General features: G+C 46.1%; 2 protein-coding genes and 1 pseudogene across 2 annotated transcripts; 2 read left to right on the top strand and 1 right to left on the bottom strand.

Moving 5' to 3' along the window:
- Positions 1-4,343: 4,343 nt before the first annotated feature.
- On the top strand, positions 4,344-6,737 carry LOC103643803 (L-ascorbate oxidase homolog). Its single transcript, NM_001320999.1, has 4 exons — positions 4,344-4,854; positions 5,005-6,224; positions 6,319-6,397; positions 6,481-6,737. The coding sequence occupies exons 1-4, from the start codon at positions 4,714-4,716 to the stop codon at positions 6,682-6,684; spliced, it is 1,644 nt and encodes a 547-aa protein (NP_001307928.1). The 5' UTR covers positions 4,344-4,713; the 3' UTR covers positions 6,685-6,737.
- A 46-nt stretch (positions 6,738-6,783) lies between these two features.
- LOC103631903 (uncharacterized) lies at positions 6,784-10,188 on the bottom strand (annotated as a pseudogene).
- A 129-nt stretch (positions 10,189-10,317) lies between these two features.
- LOC100272988 (putative TCP-1/cpn60 chaperonin family protein) lies at positions 10,318-15,967 on the top strand. Its single transcript, NM_001147439.2, has 9 exons — positions 10,318-10,608; positions 11,810-12,128; positions 12,911-13,259; positions 13,561-13,693; positions 13,772-13,824; positions 14,316-14,418; positions 14,721-14,887; positions 14,967-15,080; positions 15,474-15,967. Exons 1-9 carry the CDS (start codon positions 10,410-10,412, stop codon positions 15,642-15,644), a joined length of 1,608 nt encoding a protein of 535 aa, NP_001140911.1. The 5' UTR covers positions 10,318-10,409; the 3' UTR covers positions 15,645-15,967.
- Positions 15,968-16,235: the final 268 nt, after the last annotated feature.

Genomic DNA, 16,235 nt, shown 5'->3' with positions numbered 1-16,235 from the left:
TTAATAGTTAACTAGCTATTTGTTAGCTCGCTAATTTTATAAGTAATTTTTAGCTAACTAACTATTAGCTTTAATACATTCAAACACTTCCTAATTAGCATCTGCACGTATCGTTCAGGTCTATCTAACTGAAAGAGCAGCAAAGAAGAAAGAGATCTCAATAAGAAAAGAACCCGATTCCACCATTGAACAACCAACCAAGAGGGTTGCTCCTGCTCCTCTGCTGTTCACCATCATCAACAGCACGTAAAAAAAAATCTCTAGCTCTCTACTGTACCGTCTACCAGTAGTGTTTGGATAAAGCAACAGAAGCCGGTTTCTCTTCTTTTTTACAGAGATAATATAGATATACAGAAGAAGAAAAAGGAATTATCTGGGCTCTGAGCTGACGGAGCACGAGCACGGAAGCCATGCCATCCCTGTCGCTGCCGGTCAGAGAGTAATGCTTGTATACATAAGCCGGGGGAGGATAATCTCGAGGCATTTCTCTTCTTCCTCCTCCGTCAGTCACTGGCTCGGTCCATTCGTTAGCGTCTCACCGGTCCTTGATCAGCATTGTTAATACTACTAGCTCGCTGCTGAGTGCTGACAATGCGAAACAGTTTCTTGGCAGGATTCCAACTCGAGCTCGCCGTCGCTGTCGCTGTCGCTGGACCGTACGAACGTGCCGGTCCCCTCCCTGCATGGCGGACCAAAGACGCACCCAGATCAGAGGACGGATCCCCGTGAAATCCCCCCTCTTGTTCTTTAATTACTCGCAGGCGGAGGAAAGGCGGCAGTGCACAGCGACAGAGACGAAGACTTTTGGAATCGTCCTTGGGTGGATGGATGGACGGACGAACGAGGCGGGGCCGCGAGCTCTGAATATTCGCCGCCGTCGATGCATCGGCGGCCTGCCTGTCGCTCTCGACGGAGAGGGTGGTACTGGTGTGCGCAACCGGACAACGCAATGTTCAGGCCAGAAGAATCGGAATCGGAATATCATATTCCGTCTGGTGTGGTGGTCACTTTCTTTTCTTTGTGTGTGTTTTTTGTTGTTGTTGTTGTTGTTGTTGTGTAGATAAATACTATGAGGGAAGAATGGAGGGGATATGAGGATATCCTCGTTGATTCTGCTTGAGAAACTAGGGCGTATTATATGATACATTTGGAATTCTCACTCTCGGCCGGGCCGACCCCGCCGGCGACCTCAGCCCGACGTGGATATATAAAAAAAAGATGATTAAAGCTTTGTAACATAAGACTAGTCTGCACTTTCTAGTAGATTTAGACCATATTTTCAAACCTCTAAAACTAATAATTAACAGATAAAACTAGCTAAGAGAGAACGGATCCGCTAATAGATTAGCTAATTGCAGGTTACATCTCTCAAATAGCTATTAGTTGTTAGTTAATTTAATCTAGCTAAAATCAACTACAACAACTTACTCTTTATGTACCAAATTAAAATTTGTTTTAGCTTTTTATTGGATCCATATAATCTATATTCATTATTATCTACTCGAATATAGACATAAAAACTAAAAGCTAAAAACGAATAGTAATTTAGGACGAAAAGGGATGGGACTTGTCGTAGCCTCGGAGCAGCGTATTATTTGTTGACAGGGCCGTGAGAGCCTGGTCCACAGTTTGTTGGCCCATTTAGGTGAAGTGTTTACAGATTGGGCCGAGCAAGTAGTATGTACGTACATAACGGTTTGAGTCGACATTCCACGATTCTGCAACCACAGTACTTTATTTATTTGGTTGAAAACACAAGGTTAATTAATACTAACAGTAGCGACAATGATGATGCTCCTTCACGCTTCCTTGCCATATCATAAAACCAGTAAAAAGGTAAAAGAAAAAGGGTAATCCCTACCTATAGCTTGCAGCGCGCCGTATATATGCCGTGATCGCCGGCACACATCGCGGCGTGTTTCTATTCCGATCGGCGGCGGCGAAAAAGGAAAAATAAAGAAGTAAAAAATAGAGGAAAGCAGAAAGAAAAAAAAGAGGGCTAAAAGAAAAGGCATGTCGCCGTATGCTGGCGCCTTGATAGTCAGGCAGACATGCTTTGTAGTAGTAGTAAGGGGGTGTTTGGTTTGCCCCTGCTAAAATTTAGCCCCTATCATATCGAATGTTTGAACCTCCGTTCGGAGTATTAAATGTAGTCGGATTATAAAACTAATTTCTCAGCCGAAGATTAAAAAGTGAGACGAATCTAGTACAGTTGGTTGGGTCTATATTTATACTCCTATTTGAAAGTCAAACGCTTGATGTGACCCAGGCTAAACTTTAGTCCACAGAACCAAACACCCCCTAAGACTAGCTTCAACGGTTCACATCACATCTCCTCTCCCCCTCCCCTTAAATAGTGGCAATAGGAACACCTTTTGACGTTCAGGCTATCCGCAACCGTTAGCGCTAAATTTTTCCCCCTATATCACTTTTCCCCCTATTTTTCCCTCTATTTTTTCATCTCTCGTAGCGGTTCCCCCTAAATACTCCCCCTATACTCCACTACCACTATAAAATATCATTTTCTATACCAACTATCAATTTTTTATCTACTAACAATTACTCGTGGACCCACAGTGCAGTGTTTAGGGTGATGAACAGTGACACGCTAGATCTGGGGGAGAGAGAAGGGGACCGACACGTAGGGGGCGCTGTAGGGGCACCGCTGTGGCCATAGGGTGCCCCTACGCGCCGCATGTAAGGGGAGGGGGAGGGGCAGCGTCCACCGCTGCAATTAGCCTCATCGCTGCCCCCTTGACTCCCTCTACGAGCTACTGTGGTAGCGGGAAGAGAAGCCAACCGCCACATTTGGAGTTGCGGCAACCGGCCTCCTTACACTGTGCTAATTTTGGGTTTTGTGCCGACAACAATAGTTAGTAGAGAAAAAAATTATAATGGATGATAAATTGGTATATTAAATAATATTTTATGAATGTAGTGAGGTATAGAGGTTTGATATAGGGGAAACCGCTGTAGAGCGTGGAGATATAGGGAGAGAGAGAACGCTGACGTGGCAAGTGAGTCAGATATAGGAGGAGAAATTTAGGGAGAACGGTTGAAAAAAGTATAAGTAGTAGTATATATAGAGGCCGGCCGACACGGTTCAGCGGCCACATGCATGCAGCGACAGTCTAATCAAAGCCCACAGCAGAGACCGTCAGTGTCATGGATCAGTCATTCGGTTTTCTTTATTTAATTAGACCACAACTCTCTCCCTCATAAAAATAAAATAAAAAAAATTCAAGTAGCATAAATTGTTTATGACTTTAAATCATTTCCAGCTAACATAACAAGTACTACACCGGTACATCAAACTACTCTCAGCGCTCGAATCTTTGTGCTTGAATAGTTTATCCGTGTCCTCTTTTTTTAATTACGAAGAAAAAACAAAGAACAAAAAAAAGGTGCTTGATTACTTGTTCATAATTCGAGGAGTCGTGGTCCAATACTGAAGCCCTTCCTCCTCTTGTTCTTCTTCTTTTTTTCTCCCGCTTTACGCCTTTTGCGCTATTGCCTTCCAAGCTAAGAGTCTGCTATGTAGTAGTACTATAGAATGATTTATCTATCTAGCTAGAACGCTCTTCTTCCACCTGGCACAGCACAAAGAGGAGGGAAAACAAAAACAACATGAACCTACTTGGATGCCGTTTGGTTCACGAAATGTAACGTAAATGGTAACGGTAACGATTTACACTCGAATACCGGCGATAACAAATTTGAATAAGAAGGTATCCATTTATAGTATGGTATCGATTACAATTAAACTTAAACAAACATGATCTAACGTTATTGGTTATCCATTACGTTATCAATATGTGAACCAAACGGCACCTTGGTCCGGTCAGAAATGAAACGGCCACTAAGGGGGTGTTTGGGAGTGAAGTTTTTTCACAGTTTTGGAAGAATACTGCAGTATTCTCAAATACTGCAGTATTATATACATAATGGTGTTTGGCAAGCTGGCTAAAATCTCTGTTTTCAAAACTGAAGTATTGCAAATACTATAGTAGTTTTAAGCTCTTCTAAACTTAGGTCTGGACCTCAGTTTTCAAAACTGCGGTATTGTCATGACCAAAGTATACTGTAGTATTTCAAAAACTATGGTTTTCAAAAACTTTGTTCCCAAACAGGGCCTAATACGATATATACTTTGAGTAAATCATCAGATTTATGATAAGAAATGGCAGTGGTCTTAGTTTTACTTTTTTTTTATACTATGGCGATACGGATGTCCTCACACATGTCCATGTCCTCCTCCCGCTGTACGGGTGGTGGTGCCGTGCCGATTCACGTGTCGGGTGAACTTCCTCCCAGTCCCAGGCCGGCCGTCGTCAACTCCACCAGTCTGTGTGGTGTGATGAGTGTGTGTGTTTGATCCCCGAGACAGACAGGTTGTCCGACGCTGTCCCTCCCTGTCCCGCTCCCGGCGGCCGGTGCCGGACGCGGAGACGCCTCTCTGGCTCCGCTCCTCGCCACCGCCCCCGCCGCTTTGCTTTACCACCTCCTCTCCTGTGCTGTGCATTCATCAAAGCTCCGAACGAATGCGCGTTTCTCTTTCCGCATGCATTTGATTAATCTGCAACACATACCAGTCCAGCTATAAAGCCTGCCTCGCCTCGTCTTCCCCACACTCCACTCCACTGCCTGCTGGCGGCTGCTGCTTCCTTCCAGATCTAGGGGATCAAGCAACCAGCCTTCCCCGCGCCGCCAGCAATGGCGGCACCCCCGCCCGCGCCGTTCCTCCTCCTGCTCGCCGTGGCAGCAGCGTCGCTCGCCGGCGCCGACGACCCTTACCGCTACTTCACCTGGACCGTCACCTACGGGCCAATCAGCCCGCTCGGCACCACGCAGCAGGTACGTTCCATTCCATACATAATCTTCACTGCCCTCCATTGTCAGTTTTTTTCTTCTTCTCCCCTTCCGGTCCCCCAACTCCTCCATGCTTTGCACCTGAGTCAGTTTTTCCCCCCTTCTTCTCCCCTTCCGGTCCCCCAACTCCGCCAGGGCATCCTGATCAACGGCCAGTTCCCGGGCCCGCGCATCGACTGCGTGACGAACGACAACCTGGTGGTGAACGTGGTCAACAGCCTGGACGAGCCGTTCCTGCTCACCTGGAACGGCGTCAAGCAGCGCAAGAACTCGTGGCAGGACGGGGTAGCGGGCACCAACTGCGGCATCCCGCCGGGCGCCAACTACACGTACCGCTTCCAGGCCAAGGACCAGATCGGAACCTTCTTCTACTTCCCGTCCCTGGCCCTGCACCGCGCCGCGGGCGGCTTCGGCGCGCTCAACGTGTACCAGCGGCCCGCCATCCCGGTGCCCTACCCGCCGCCGGCCGGGGACTTCACGCTGCTCGTCGGCGACTGGTACGCCGCCGCGTCCCCGCACGCGGACCTCCGGCGCGCGCTGGACGACGGCGGCGGCGGAGCGCTCCCGCCGCCCGCCGCGCTGCTCATCAACGGCGCCGCCGCGTCCGGGGCCGCGCCGTTCGTCGGCGCCCAAGGCGGGACGTACCTGTTCCGGGTGTCCAACATCGGGCTCCGCGCCTCCGTCAACGTCCGGGTGCAGGGCCACGCGCTGCGGCTGGTGGAGGTGGAGGGCACCCACCCGGTGCAGAGCGCCTACGACTCGCTCGACGTCCACGCGGGCCAGTCGCTGGCGTTCCTCGTCACGCTGGACCAGGCGCCGCTGGACTACGCCGTGGTGGCGTCCACGCGCTTCGCCGCCGCCGAGCTCACGGCCGTCGCCACGCTGCATTACGCGGGGGCCACGGCCCGCGCGCCCGGCCCGCTGCCGCCGGCCCCGCCGCCCGGCTACGGCTGGTCGCTGGGCCAGGCGCGGTCGTTCCGGTGGAACCTCACGGCCAGCGCGGCGCGCCCCAACCCGCAGGGCTCCTTCCACTACGGCGCCATCCCGACGTCCAGGACGCTGGTGCTGGCCAGCTCCGCTTCCCTCGACGGCGCCGGGCGTAGGCGCTGCGCCGTCAACGCCGTGTCCTTCGTCGTGCCCGACACGCCGCTCAAGCTCGCCGACAGATACGACATCGCCGGCGTCATCGACTGGGACGGCCTCCCCGCGCGGCTCGACGGCGCCGCGGCGGTGCCGCGCGCCGGGACGCCCGTGCTCAGGCTCGGCCTGCACGAGTTCGTGGAGGTGGTGTTCCAGAACACGGAGGAGGAGCTGCAGTCGTGGCACCTCGATGGATACGACTTCTGGGTTGTAGGGTGGGTGGGGTTGGGGTTACTTTCTTCTTGGCTTCTCCTCTCCTGTGCCGTGCCTTGTCAAACACCATTGACGCCCGTGGACTTCTTTCTCCAGGTACGGCGATGGCCAGTGGAATGAGACGCAGCGGCAGACGTACAACTTGGTGGACGCGCAGGCAAGACACACCGTTCAGGTACTTTTTCTGGCATTACGAAAACTTGATTCGATTCATCGGCTCGAGAAGCTCTGAACTTGCATTGCATTGCATTGCATCAGGTGTACCCCAACGGGTGGTCGGCGATCCTGGTGTCGCTGGACAACCAGGGGATGTGGAACCTGCGGTCGGCGATGTGGGACCGGCAGTACCTCGGGCAGCAGCTCTACCTCAGGGTGTGGACGCCGGAGCAGAGCCTCTCCAACGAGTACGCCATCCCCGCCAACGCCATCCTCTGCGGGAAGGCCGCCGCCCTCCCACACTGACACGACGACGTTCAGCAGCCATACTACTGCCTGCTCCATTCGACCAACCAAGTGAAAGAAGAAGAGGAGAATCTATTTTTGTTGCTGCAAGAATTAATGTGAAAAAAAACACAATTACTGCCACTGGTATACGTATCTCCTAACTCCTAATTGTCCAGCAACAGTTACAGCGTTTTTTTATGCAACACTGCCAGACAACAATCTCTTGTCAGTTTTACCTAAAACTAAACAAAACATTGAAACAAAACATAAATCACAGTGTTTCTAGGGAAGGGACAAGGAGAAGATACTTGTCATCTCAAACCAAAACGAAAACCTAATGCATCTATCCATCTCATTGGTGCCATTACTGAGACCAGACCTGCTAGCTACCACTGAAACTAGCTCTGGAAAGGGTCGGCCGTCGACAGATCGTGTGCACCTGCTCAGCGTGAGGCTTTTGCAATACTTGCTTCCGGTGTTTATGGTACCATCCGTCCCTCACGCAGACACTTGCTGCCTGAAAATCCCAAAGGCAGGCAGGCAGGCAGATAATTAATTAAAAAAGAAAGAAGGAAGGAAGGAAGGAATCACATCGATGTACAGCTTCTCCAGGTTGGGAACGCAGTTGAGCACGTCAATCAGCGCTTGCAAGGAGAGCTTGACACCAGATAAAGCTAGGAGCTTCACGCTGACAGTGGGTAATCCCTGAGTTAAGCACAAGATGGATTAGCACACACGACACCATGAATCCATGATAGTGTAAACTAAAGAATTAAGAGAGAGAGGGAAAAAATGTACCTCAGGTGGACCTGTCGTGGGGGGGAGTTTGAGAAGACATTTAGAAAATAGCATTTGTTTTCAAGCAATTCGTAGAACAACACCAAGATCACCAAATTAATTCGAAAAACAACACTCCATCTATATTTTGCATTCTTTTATTGCTTACACCATATATAGATAGACCAAATTACCCATATTCATTTCACAACCCATTTTTATCTCGTGTCCATAAGAAAAACATAAATAGATAAAACATACTGGCTCTATTTTTATAGTGTTAATCATACAAATAGGCAAATATTTTTTTTACGAAGGAAGAAGTTTATATTTAACTGTCGAACTTCAAACCTAGGTATTTTCAACATCGAGCTATTAAATTTAGACATACTTGGTTGACCGAAAGGTCTTCGAATGTACTTCCTCTGTTCCTTTTTTATTTGACGTGGTTTTTTTTTCAAAAACTTCAATCATTTGTGTTATTAAAAAATAATATGTTCTATAAAAATACTCCCTCCATCCCAGAATATAGTTTTGAAGTTCAACTTTTAAATCTAAACTTCCACCTTTATAGAAGCTCTGTGTTTATTTGTATGTTTAACACTATTTTTAATAATATAAAAATAGTGCTCATATATTTGTATGCATTTATGTTGTTCTTATGGACTGAATAGATAAAAGAATAAGACTGGAAAATGACAGAGGCAATTTGGTCCATTTTCTGTGAGCTGAGAAATAAAAAAAATGAAAAATATAGATGGAGTGCTGTTTTCTGAATTCATTTGATCGAATTGATGCTGTTTTTTTAATTGCTTGAAAATGAGTGCTATTTTCTGAACAGTGTCTCAAAGTAATGCTGTAGGGATATAGAGTTTAGGGAAGCAGCGATAGACTTCCCAAAAACACCCAACCTTGGCGCGGAGACCACCGAGACGTCTAGCTGATCGGTTCCTACGAACAACAGCAACCTTTTGAGGGCTGTGTGAGTTTAGTTCGAGGTCCTGGAGGTTGTCTAGGGCTGGGGACCGGAGCCAGTCGTCCATCCAGCCGAGGTAGCCGAAGCCAGGGATCGAGCATTCGAGCCGCAGTACGGACCTATAATAGACACAGCTAGTAGGGACTTCATGAATAGCCATGATAATATTTTGGGGAGTGTTTGTATGAAAACTTTCAGCCTGTGCTACAAGCATTCGACTGGTTCATAATGCTATGCCGACTATGAAATAAGGTTGGGTTCCCCAAAAAGATGACTGAAAATTATAAAGACATTAGTGCCCTAAGAGCTTTAATGCTTGGCCATTTAACAGTGTTGTGCCCAAAATTTCAGAACTATTAATGCAGTTACAGTCTTCCAACACATATGAACATCCAAAATTCTTTCTTACCGATATCACATAGACAGCTCCACAAGCAAAAATCATGTAGCTCGCAATCTCCTGGAGCAAAATCAGATCACCCCTTTCAATACTTGGGTATGCCTTCGTCATGACAGCAACACTGCCAGGAACCAAAAATAAAAGGGTTGAAATAGACAGAGGAATAGGAACGTGATAAGATCAAGTTTCAGTATTTGTGGCATTGCTTGCCGACAAGGAATTCAACATCTAAAATGCTCATGATCTCAACAGTTATGCAGCATGTAACTGACAGAAGTACTTGGTGCATGTAATGTGAATGTGAAGAGGTCGATCCGTTTAATACCCGCTGTTACTTAGAATTTATGGTCTGGACATTGGATTGCCAAAATTTTCATTCCAGTACCGTCAAACATGGAACCAAGGTGGTAACATTATTCTTTCACTTGTATTGCTTGCAAAAAAGGATAACAAACCCTTCTTATATCTGAATGAGCACTAAGCATAAGTGGTTTGCTCAATTGTCCGTTCAAATAAATATACACAGATTGAGCGCTGAGTTTTGGAAACAAAATTAGAGGAAACAGAGAAATATGGTCATAAAGAATACTTACAAGATCTGGAGCATTCCCAGCCAGTATTCAAATATCTGATGGTATAACAATTGGAGACATGACTAAATCAGCAAGTCAGTAAAATCAATAAAATGCTATGCTAGCCTCCCTAACTTGCGGAGAATAAGGACCAAATAGCGTTTATTGGCAGCAACAGCAAAATCCGATTAAGAAAACAACAGAACAAACTAAAGCAAATAATCGAATCTGACGGTGCACTACATACTGAAATCTCAAAACGTATGCTGCAATAAGTTAACTGAACCAGGCAACCTATACCGTCTAGAACCGGATGATGAACCCCGACTCGGTCTCGAGGACGGCGACGAAGAGTGAGAAGACGACCGCGTAGCACCGGAATATGGCCCCGAATATCTGCGGAAGGTAGCGCATCGGATGAGGGACCCAGGGCGGGCGACGACGAGAAGGGGAAAGTCGCAGTGGAGCAGGCCACGCACGTCGGAGCCAGCGCGGAAGCACTGGACATCGGAGACGACGTTGACGGCGACGCAGTGGCGGCCGTGACGACGCTGAAGCAGCCGCAGACGACGAGGAGCGGGTTGGAGCCGGCGCGCGCGGGCCGGCCCTGCCGCTGCCGCGACGTGTCCCCGCCCCCGCCGGCCTGCGTCGAGGATGAGTTGGAGGGACCGGCAACCGGTGACGACGCGGAGGGCGGAGGCGGCCGCATTCGCCATGGGGCGCGCGAGGACGACACACGACAGCGAGTTACGTGGGGCTGTGGGGCCAGGAGCATGTTACGTTTGGGCCTAATGGGCCATAGCCTCACCGTGAAAGAGAGTCAGGTTCTCAGCCCAAACTGACCACGAAGCCCACCAAGCCCAAAAGAAAATTCTGTACGGGACTGGACCCCTAGAACAACCACCACACTCTCCTCCCTCCCTCCCCGCCCACACTCCACCACCCGCGCCCCGCCGCCCGCCCCGCCGCCGCCTCCTACTTCGCCTCGGCCGCCTCGGATCCGGACCGAGCGCCGGCCATGGCGCTCGCCTTCGACGAGTTCGGGCGCCCCTTCATCATCCTGCGGGAGCAGGAGAAGAAGACGCGCCTGCGGGGGCTCGACGCGCAGAAGGCCAACATCGGCGCGGGCAAGGCCGTCGCGCGGATCCTCCGCACCTCGCTCGGCCCCAAGGGCGCGGACAAGATGCTCCAGTCCCCCGACGGCGACGTCATCATCAGTATGCACCTGCTGGACTCCTCCCTTCTTTTTTTTTTATCTTCCTTGCGTGCACTGTACCTCCTGCATTAGCCTGGCTTGCGGTTTTTAGTGTTTGGGTTTCTCGAGTGGCGCGTGCACGCCTTGAGATCTAGGTTCCACGGGGCATTTGCTCGTATTGACGCTGCCGGTTTAGAGGTGGTGTCTAGTTTGTTGGTGCAGTTGTTATTTCCTCCCATCGTGGCACGTCCGTACGTAATCCGATTTTATCGTCAGCATAAGTTTGTTTTGCGCCCCCTCCCTTTAGCTGCTACAATGCTCAAATGAGGCGCCCACACATTTTAGGAGTCGTGCAATAAATCAAGTTGAACATAGGGTCTTCATTTGAAGATCTAAATTTTGCGTGTTCAACACTTCAACATCTAGCTGCTGTTATGCTTAACCGACACACTCCTACAGTTTAAGATCCGTAAAATAAATCTATTTGGACATATGGTCTTGTACCGAGGAATTCGACACATAAAAGTACATTTATTAATTGATCCGAACTATTCATTCATATTAAATAATTGGAATTTCTTTTGGATAGTTCAATTCAGATTATTTCAAAATCTTATTATTTGTTTGCTTGTTGCCTAGAAAAACCTTTTGGTTTTGGATGCTCGTTGCCCCTAGAAAATGATCTTGATTTTGCTAAAGAATAAGATTGTACTATGGAAAAATAAGGGGCTGTTTGGTTTGTGGCTAAACGTGCCACACTTTGCCTAAGGTTAGTCGTTCGAATTGAAGAACTAACCTTAGGCAGAAAAGTATGGCAAAGTGTGGCAATTTAGTCATCAAACCAAACAGGCCCTAAGTCTTTTTTTCCAAAGATTTTTACGAATACGCTTTTTTGACATCGAAGTACGTTTTTTTGGGAACTGCCATTCAAAAAGGGAATTACTTTTTTCTAGTTGTATGTGAAAGACATCTATTGCCGCAAATCAATCCTTCTTTCTGTTTTTTCTTAGTATTTATACAATTTAGGTGATCTACTTCTCGCTGTTCAGTTTGGTGGTTCACTCTTATAGATATTATATTATCACTGCTTCCGTTTGACAGGATGCTTTGATTTTAAGATGTGTGCTTTACAAGTTCACTTCCCAGATTTATATGAGTTATCTCACTGACAAACAGTTCATCAGTTACTTGCTTACTGAAAGCGCTGCCTTGTGAATTGCTAGCAAATGATGGGGCGACCATCCTGGAGCAGATGGATGTTGACAACCAGATCGCAAAGCTGATGGTGGAGCTGTCCCGTAGTCAAGACTACGAAATCGGGGATGGTACCACCGGTGTGGTAGTCATGGCAGGGGCGCTCCTTGAGCAGGCCGAGAAGCTTTTAGAACGTGGTATTCACCCCATTAGGGTTGCTGAAGGCTATGAGATGGCATCAAAGGTAGCTTTTGATCACCTAGAACGAATCTCCGAAAAGTTTGAGTTCAGTGCAGACAACATTGAGCCCCTGGTTCAGACATGCATGACAACTCTATCCTCAAAGATGTAAGTCGTAACAAATCTTTGACATTCTGTTCAATCAGTCAGCCTTTGTGATGCAGATCTTTTCATTTCATTTATGTTCTTTGGTAATTCCTACATCTATGGTTAATACTTAATATTTTTTCACAGGAGTGATGTGATTTTTTTCTCTGTGAAGTGCTGTTGCACCACTTTTTTTTGTGTTGTTTTGGTAAAACAGGAAAAAACTTTGTTAGGGAAGTAGTAACTTTTCAGGGTTTTCTTTTCTTTATATGGGCCAAACTTAGTAACCAGGTTCCTGGATCGATGTGATCGAGGAACGGGAACATGGTACATAGTATGCTACTAAAACTAGGTTTTAACACTACGGGAACGAGATTGTTCCCACGTTCCTGGAATGGAACGAACGTTACCGGAACGAGGGACGTGGCCACTTTCCCAGTTCCCGGTTACTAAGGGGCCAACCAAACATAAATAATTTTGGAGATTTAATCGGTTCTCACATGTCACTAATCCTTTTTTTCTGAATCATAGTAATATCTACTAATCATTGATTCATTCCTGTAATAATCGTTCACTTCAATGTCAAGCTGATGCTGATCTTAACCTATATGTCTTTGCTCCTGGCTTCTCATTTTTACCGTTTTCTATGAAGCTCCTTTCTGCACGATGATGATGAATACACTATCCTTTCCCTTGGTTTTACAACATCACCCCTGTTTGCACCCCCCTTCTGTAGCTGCTTTAAAATGATTTCAGTAGGTTAGAACAGCATGCCTGATGTCTCTATTGTTCTTATTCCACAGTGTTAACCGTTGCAAGCGGGCATTGGCAGAGATTGCTGTCAAAGCAGTACTTGCGGTTGCAGATTTGGAGAGGAAGGATGTTAACTTGGATTTAATTAAAGTAGAAGGCAAGGTTGGTGGGAAGCTGGAGGACACCGAGCTTGTATATGGAATTATTGTTGACAAAGATATGAGCCATCCACAAATGCCAAAGAGAATTGAGGATGCTAAGATTGCCATCCTGACATGCCCATTTGAGCCACCGAAGCCTAAGACCAAGCATAAGGTTGACATTGATACTGTCGAGAAATTCCAGACACTGCGTGAGCAAGAGCAGAAATACTTCGATGAAATGGTTCAGAAGTGCAAAGTAAACACTGAATTGCTTTTAGTCTTACAGAATATCAATGTTGTTGATACCTGAGTGATGATGTTTTTTTGTGTTGTGTGCATAACTATCATATTGTTCTGGACATGATATTCGTAGTTGAAATAATTTATGTTGTTATCTTGCTTAGTTACATTGTTTCTCATGGTTTTGTAGCAAGTATCACAATGAATTTTGAAAGGCACCTTCAAATCTTTTAATGGGTCATTATGGGTATTCGAGTACTCATTAATGTTATGTTTTTTGCTTTGCTGAATAATTATCCACATATTATTTTCTGTAGGATGCTGGTGCAACCCTGGTTATTTGTCAGTGGGGTTTTGATGATGAAGCCAATCATTTGTTGATGCATAGAAATCTGCCAGCTGTCAGATGGGTTGGTGGTGTTGAATTGGAATTGATTGCCATTGCAACAGGTCAACATGCCGCTATATCTCACTCTTATGTGACTATGAATCGCCTGTGGTGACATTCCCTTACATAACTGCCTGCAGGAGGACGAATTGTTCCGAGATTCCAAGAGTTGAGTCCTGAAAAGCTTGGGAAGGTACCACTCTTTTTTATACATACACTATTACACTCAGTTTATTTTCAGTCATATGGAATATGCATAGGTTGATGATGCAGTGTTTAGTTACACAATCTTAGTGTCCCAGTCTGCATGAATCTAATATTAATTAATATTAATATTAGGGATTATTCATAGACACTGTGCTTGCCTTATATTTTACCATATTTAAAAAGCAACTGTTTGAATGTTTCTGATTAACTTGTAGTTGCATAGAAAGCTAAGGTTATTTGTTGTCGAGTTGTTATGGTATGTACTGAGTTTTAACTGTGAGTTTGTGAGGGTGATTTGGTTTTTAGCTGGCTAGTAAACAAAATGTTTAACCTTCGTCAAGGTTAATTAACATGCCATTATTGATGGCTTAACACGTTCCATTTTAAATGCACATTCATAGAAAATATTCTGTTGTCATTTTTGCTGTATTGCAAGTAGCTATCTGTTACACGATTTTGCTTTCTCTTTTTTGCTAGGCTGGATTAGTCAGAGAGAAATCATTCGGAACAACAAAGGATAGGATGCTTTACATTGAGCAGTGTGCCAATTCCAGAGCTGTAACTATCTTCATTCGTGGTGGTATGTTCTTATGCATTATCTTTTTTTCTTCTTTCATATCGACATATACATGTGTTTTATCTCCATTACAAGGCCATTTGTGTTTAAATTTATTTAACACATCTTTTTTCCATAGTGGAAGTGATTCTATCTTTCGTGGAAGTTGTTGCTATGGTGATTTTACTACAAAATTTGTAGACATTGTTTGTAGGACAATAAACTTACAATAACTATGCTCGCTGTTAGATCATATCTTGAATTGTTCATTTTCGATGAATATGTCCTGATGTGAGTCTTGTATAAAACTAACTGCTGCTGCACAGGAAATAAAATGATGATTGAGGAGACCAAGCGCAGTCTTCATGATGCTCTTTGTGTGGCAAGGAATCTGATCCGGAACAACTCAATCGTGTACGGCGGTGGCTCAGCAGAGATATCTTGCTCAATTGCTGTTGAAACTGCTGCAGATCGGCACCCTGGAGTTGAGCAGGTAACTGTTGGCTTTGGTGCTTCTATTTGGAAAATAAGAGGATGGAATTTGTTGCTTCTGATTGTGTTTTTCTTTGCAGTACGCTATCAGGTCATTCGCTGATGCATTAGACGCTGTTCCACTGGCCTTGGCTGAAAACAGTGGTTTGTCGCCAATTGATACCTTGACGGCGGTAAAAGCTCAGCAAGTTAAGGTATCAGACTTTTTATACCCTCGCTTTAAGCTGGACTCTAGATCCTTTTTCTTGGCAGTCAGATGATGCCCAACTCTTGGATTTGTTATGTTATTTTAATTGAGTTCACATGTCACACTACCAATAAGCAATAAGTGCACGCATACGGTCTTGGTAGACAGTCAGGTGATGCCCAACTCTTGGGTTTGTTATGTTATTCTAACTGAGTTCACGTGTCACACTACCAATAAGCAATAGGCGCGCGTATACGGTCTGGCTAGATATAACTTTGTGTGGTTGCTGCAGCACGTGATCTATTGTCGTCTCGAGCTCTCTGTAGAGCTGAAAGATGGTTTTCTCGCTGTTGGATTACTTCTAAATCGTGTGGCAACCGATCCCTGAACACCTTTGCAGGAGAGCAACCCCCACTGCGGCATAGACTGCAACGATGTAGGCACCAACGACATGAAAGAGCAGAACGTCTTTGAGACCCTGATTGGCAAGCAGCAGCAGATCCTGCTGGCCACTCAGGTGGTGAAGATGATCCTGAAGATCGACGACGTCATCTCACCGTCCGAGTACTGATGAAGCCTGAAGGAAGGAGGAAAAAAAAAGAGAGGAACAGGTGGCTATGCTGGATGAGAGTTTAGTAGGCAGCATTGCTGATGTGTTGATTGGTTTACTCCTTGTTCAGGCGTGCTCCTTGTATCTTATGAGCTGCCTAGCACCTTTTTGTGTGAGGGGTTGTTTGTATTGCACGATATTGCATCGAGGAATACGTATGTACGTGTTGTCAAGACCCTAGGCAATTCTCTTCAGGGCTGTGAGATGGTTGGGGTACTGATACCTTTTTTTTGTATTGTTTTCATTTCACCACTTAGCTGAAGCTGTCCTTTTTGTTTTATGAATGCTGCAATAGTTTGGCGCCCTCACTCTGTTTGGTCTGAACAAGGTAACCTTTTGTACTTCCCCCGTCTTGACGCGCTAAGTTTCTCTCAGATCGCAGAAACTAAGGCCCTGTTTGGAATTGTAGTATTTTTGCAATTTTGAAACAATACTATGGTATTTGATGATAGTATAGTATTAGAGCTTAAAAGATGTTTGGCTTGTACAGTCAAAACTCAGTTTTAAATACCATGGTTTACCCAAAACTGTGGTATTTTTTAGTTTTTGAAA

This window comes from Zea mays, chromosome 7 (assembly GCF_902167145.1).
Source record: "Zea mays cultivar B73 chromosome 7, Zm-B73-REFERENCE-NAM-5.0, whole genome shotgun sequence".
Lineage (NCBI taxonomy): Eukaryota > Viridiplantae > Streptophyta > Magnoliopsida > Poales > Poaceae > Zea > Zea mays.
Note: the sequence above shows the minus strand (reverse complement) of the source record. Positions and strands in the feature narration are given on the sequence as shown.

Excerpts from the sequence above, each read along its gene's own strand:
- LOC103643803 (NM_001320999.1), top strand. The coding sequence starts at position 4,714 with ATGGCGGCACCCCCGCCCGCGCCGTTCCTCCTCCTGCTCGCCGTGGCA. Across the intron at positions 4,855-5,004 it reads CGCTCGGCACCACGCAGCAG|GGCATCCTGATCAACGGCCA; the intron begins GTACGTTCCATT and ends CAACTCCGCCAG. Across the intron at positions 6,398-6,480 it reads AGGCAAGACACACCGTTCAG|GTGTACCCCAACGGGTGGTC; the intron begins GTACTTTTTCTG and ends GCATTGCATCAG.
- LOC100272988 (NM_001147439.2), top strand. The coding sequence starts at position 10,410 with ATGGCGCTCGCCTTCGACGAGTTCGGGCGCCCCTTCATCATCCTGCGG. Across the intron at positions 10,609-11,809 it reads CGACGGCGACGTCATCATCA|CAAATGATGGGGCGACCATC; the intron begins GTATGCACCTGC and ends GTGAATTGCTAG. Across the intron at positions 13,694-13,771 it reads ATTGATTGCCATTGCAACAG|GAGGACGAATTGTTCCGAGA; the intron begins GTCAACATGCCG and ends AACTGCCTGCAG.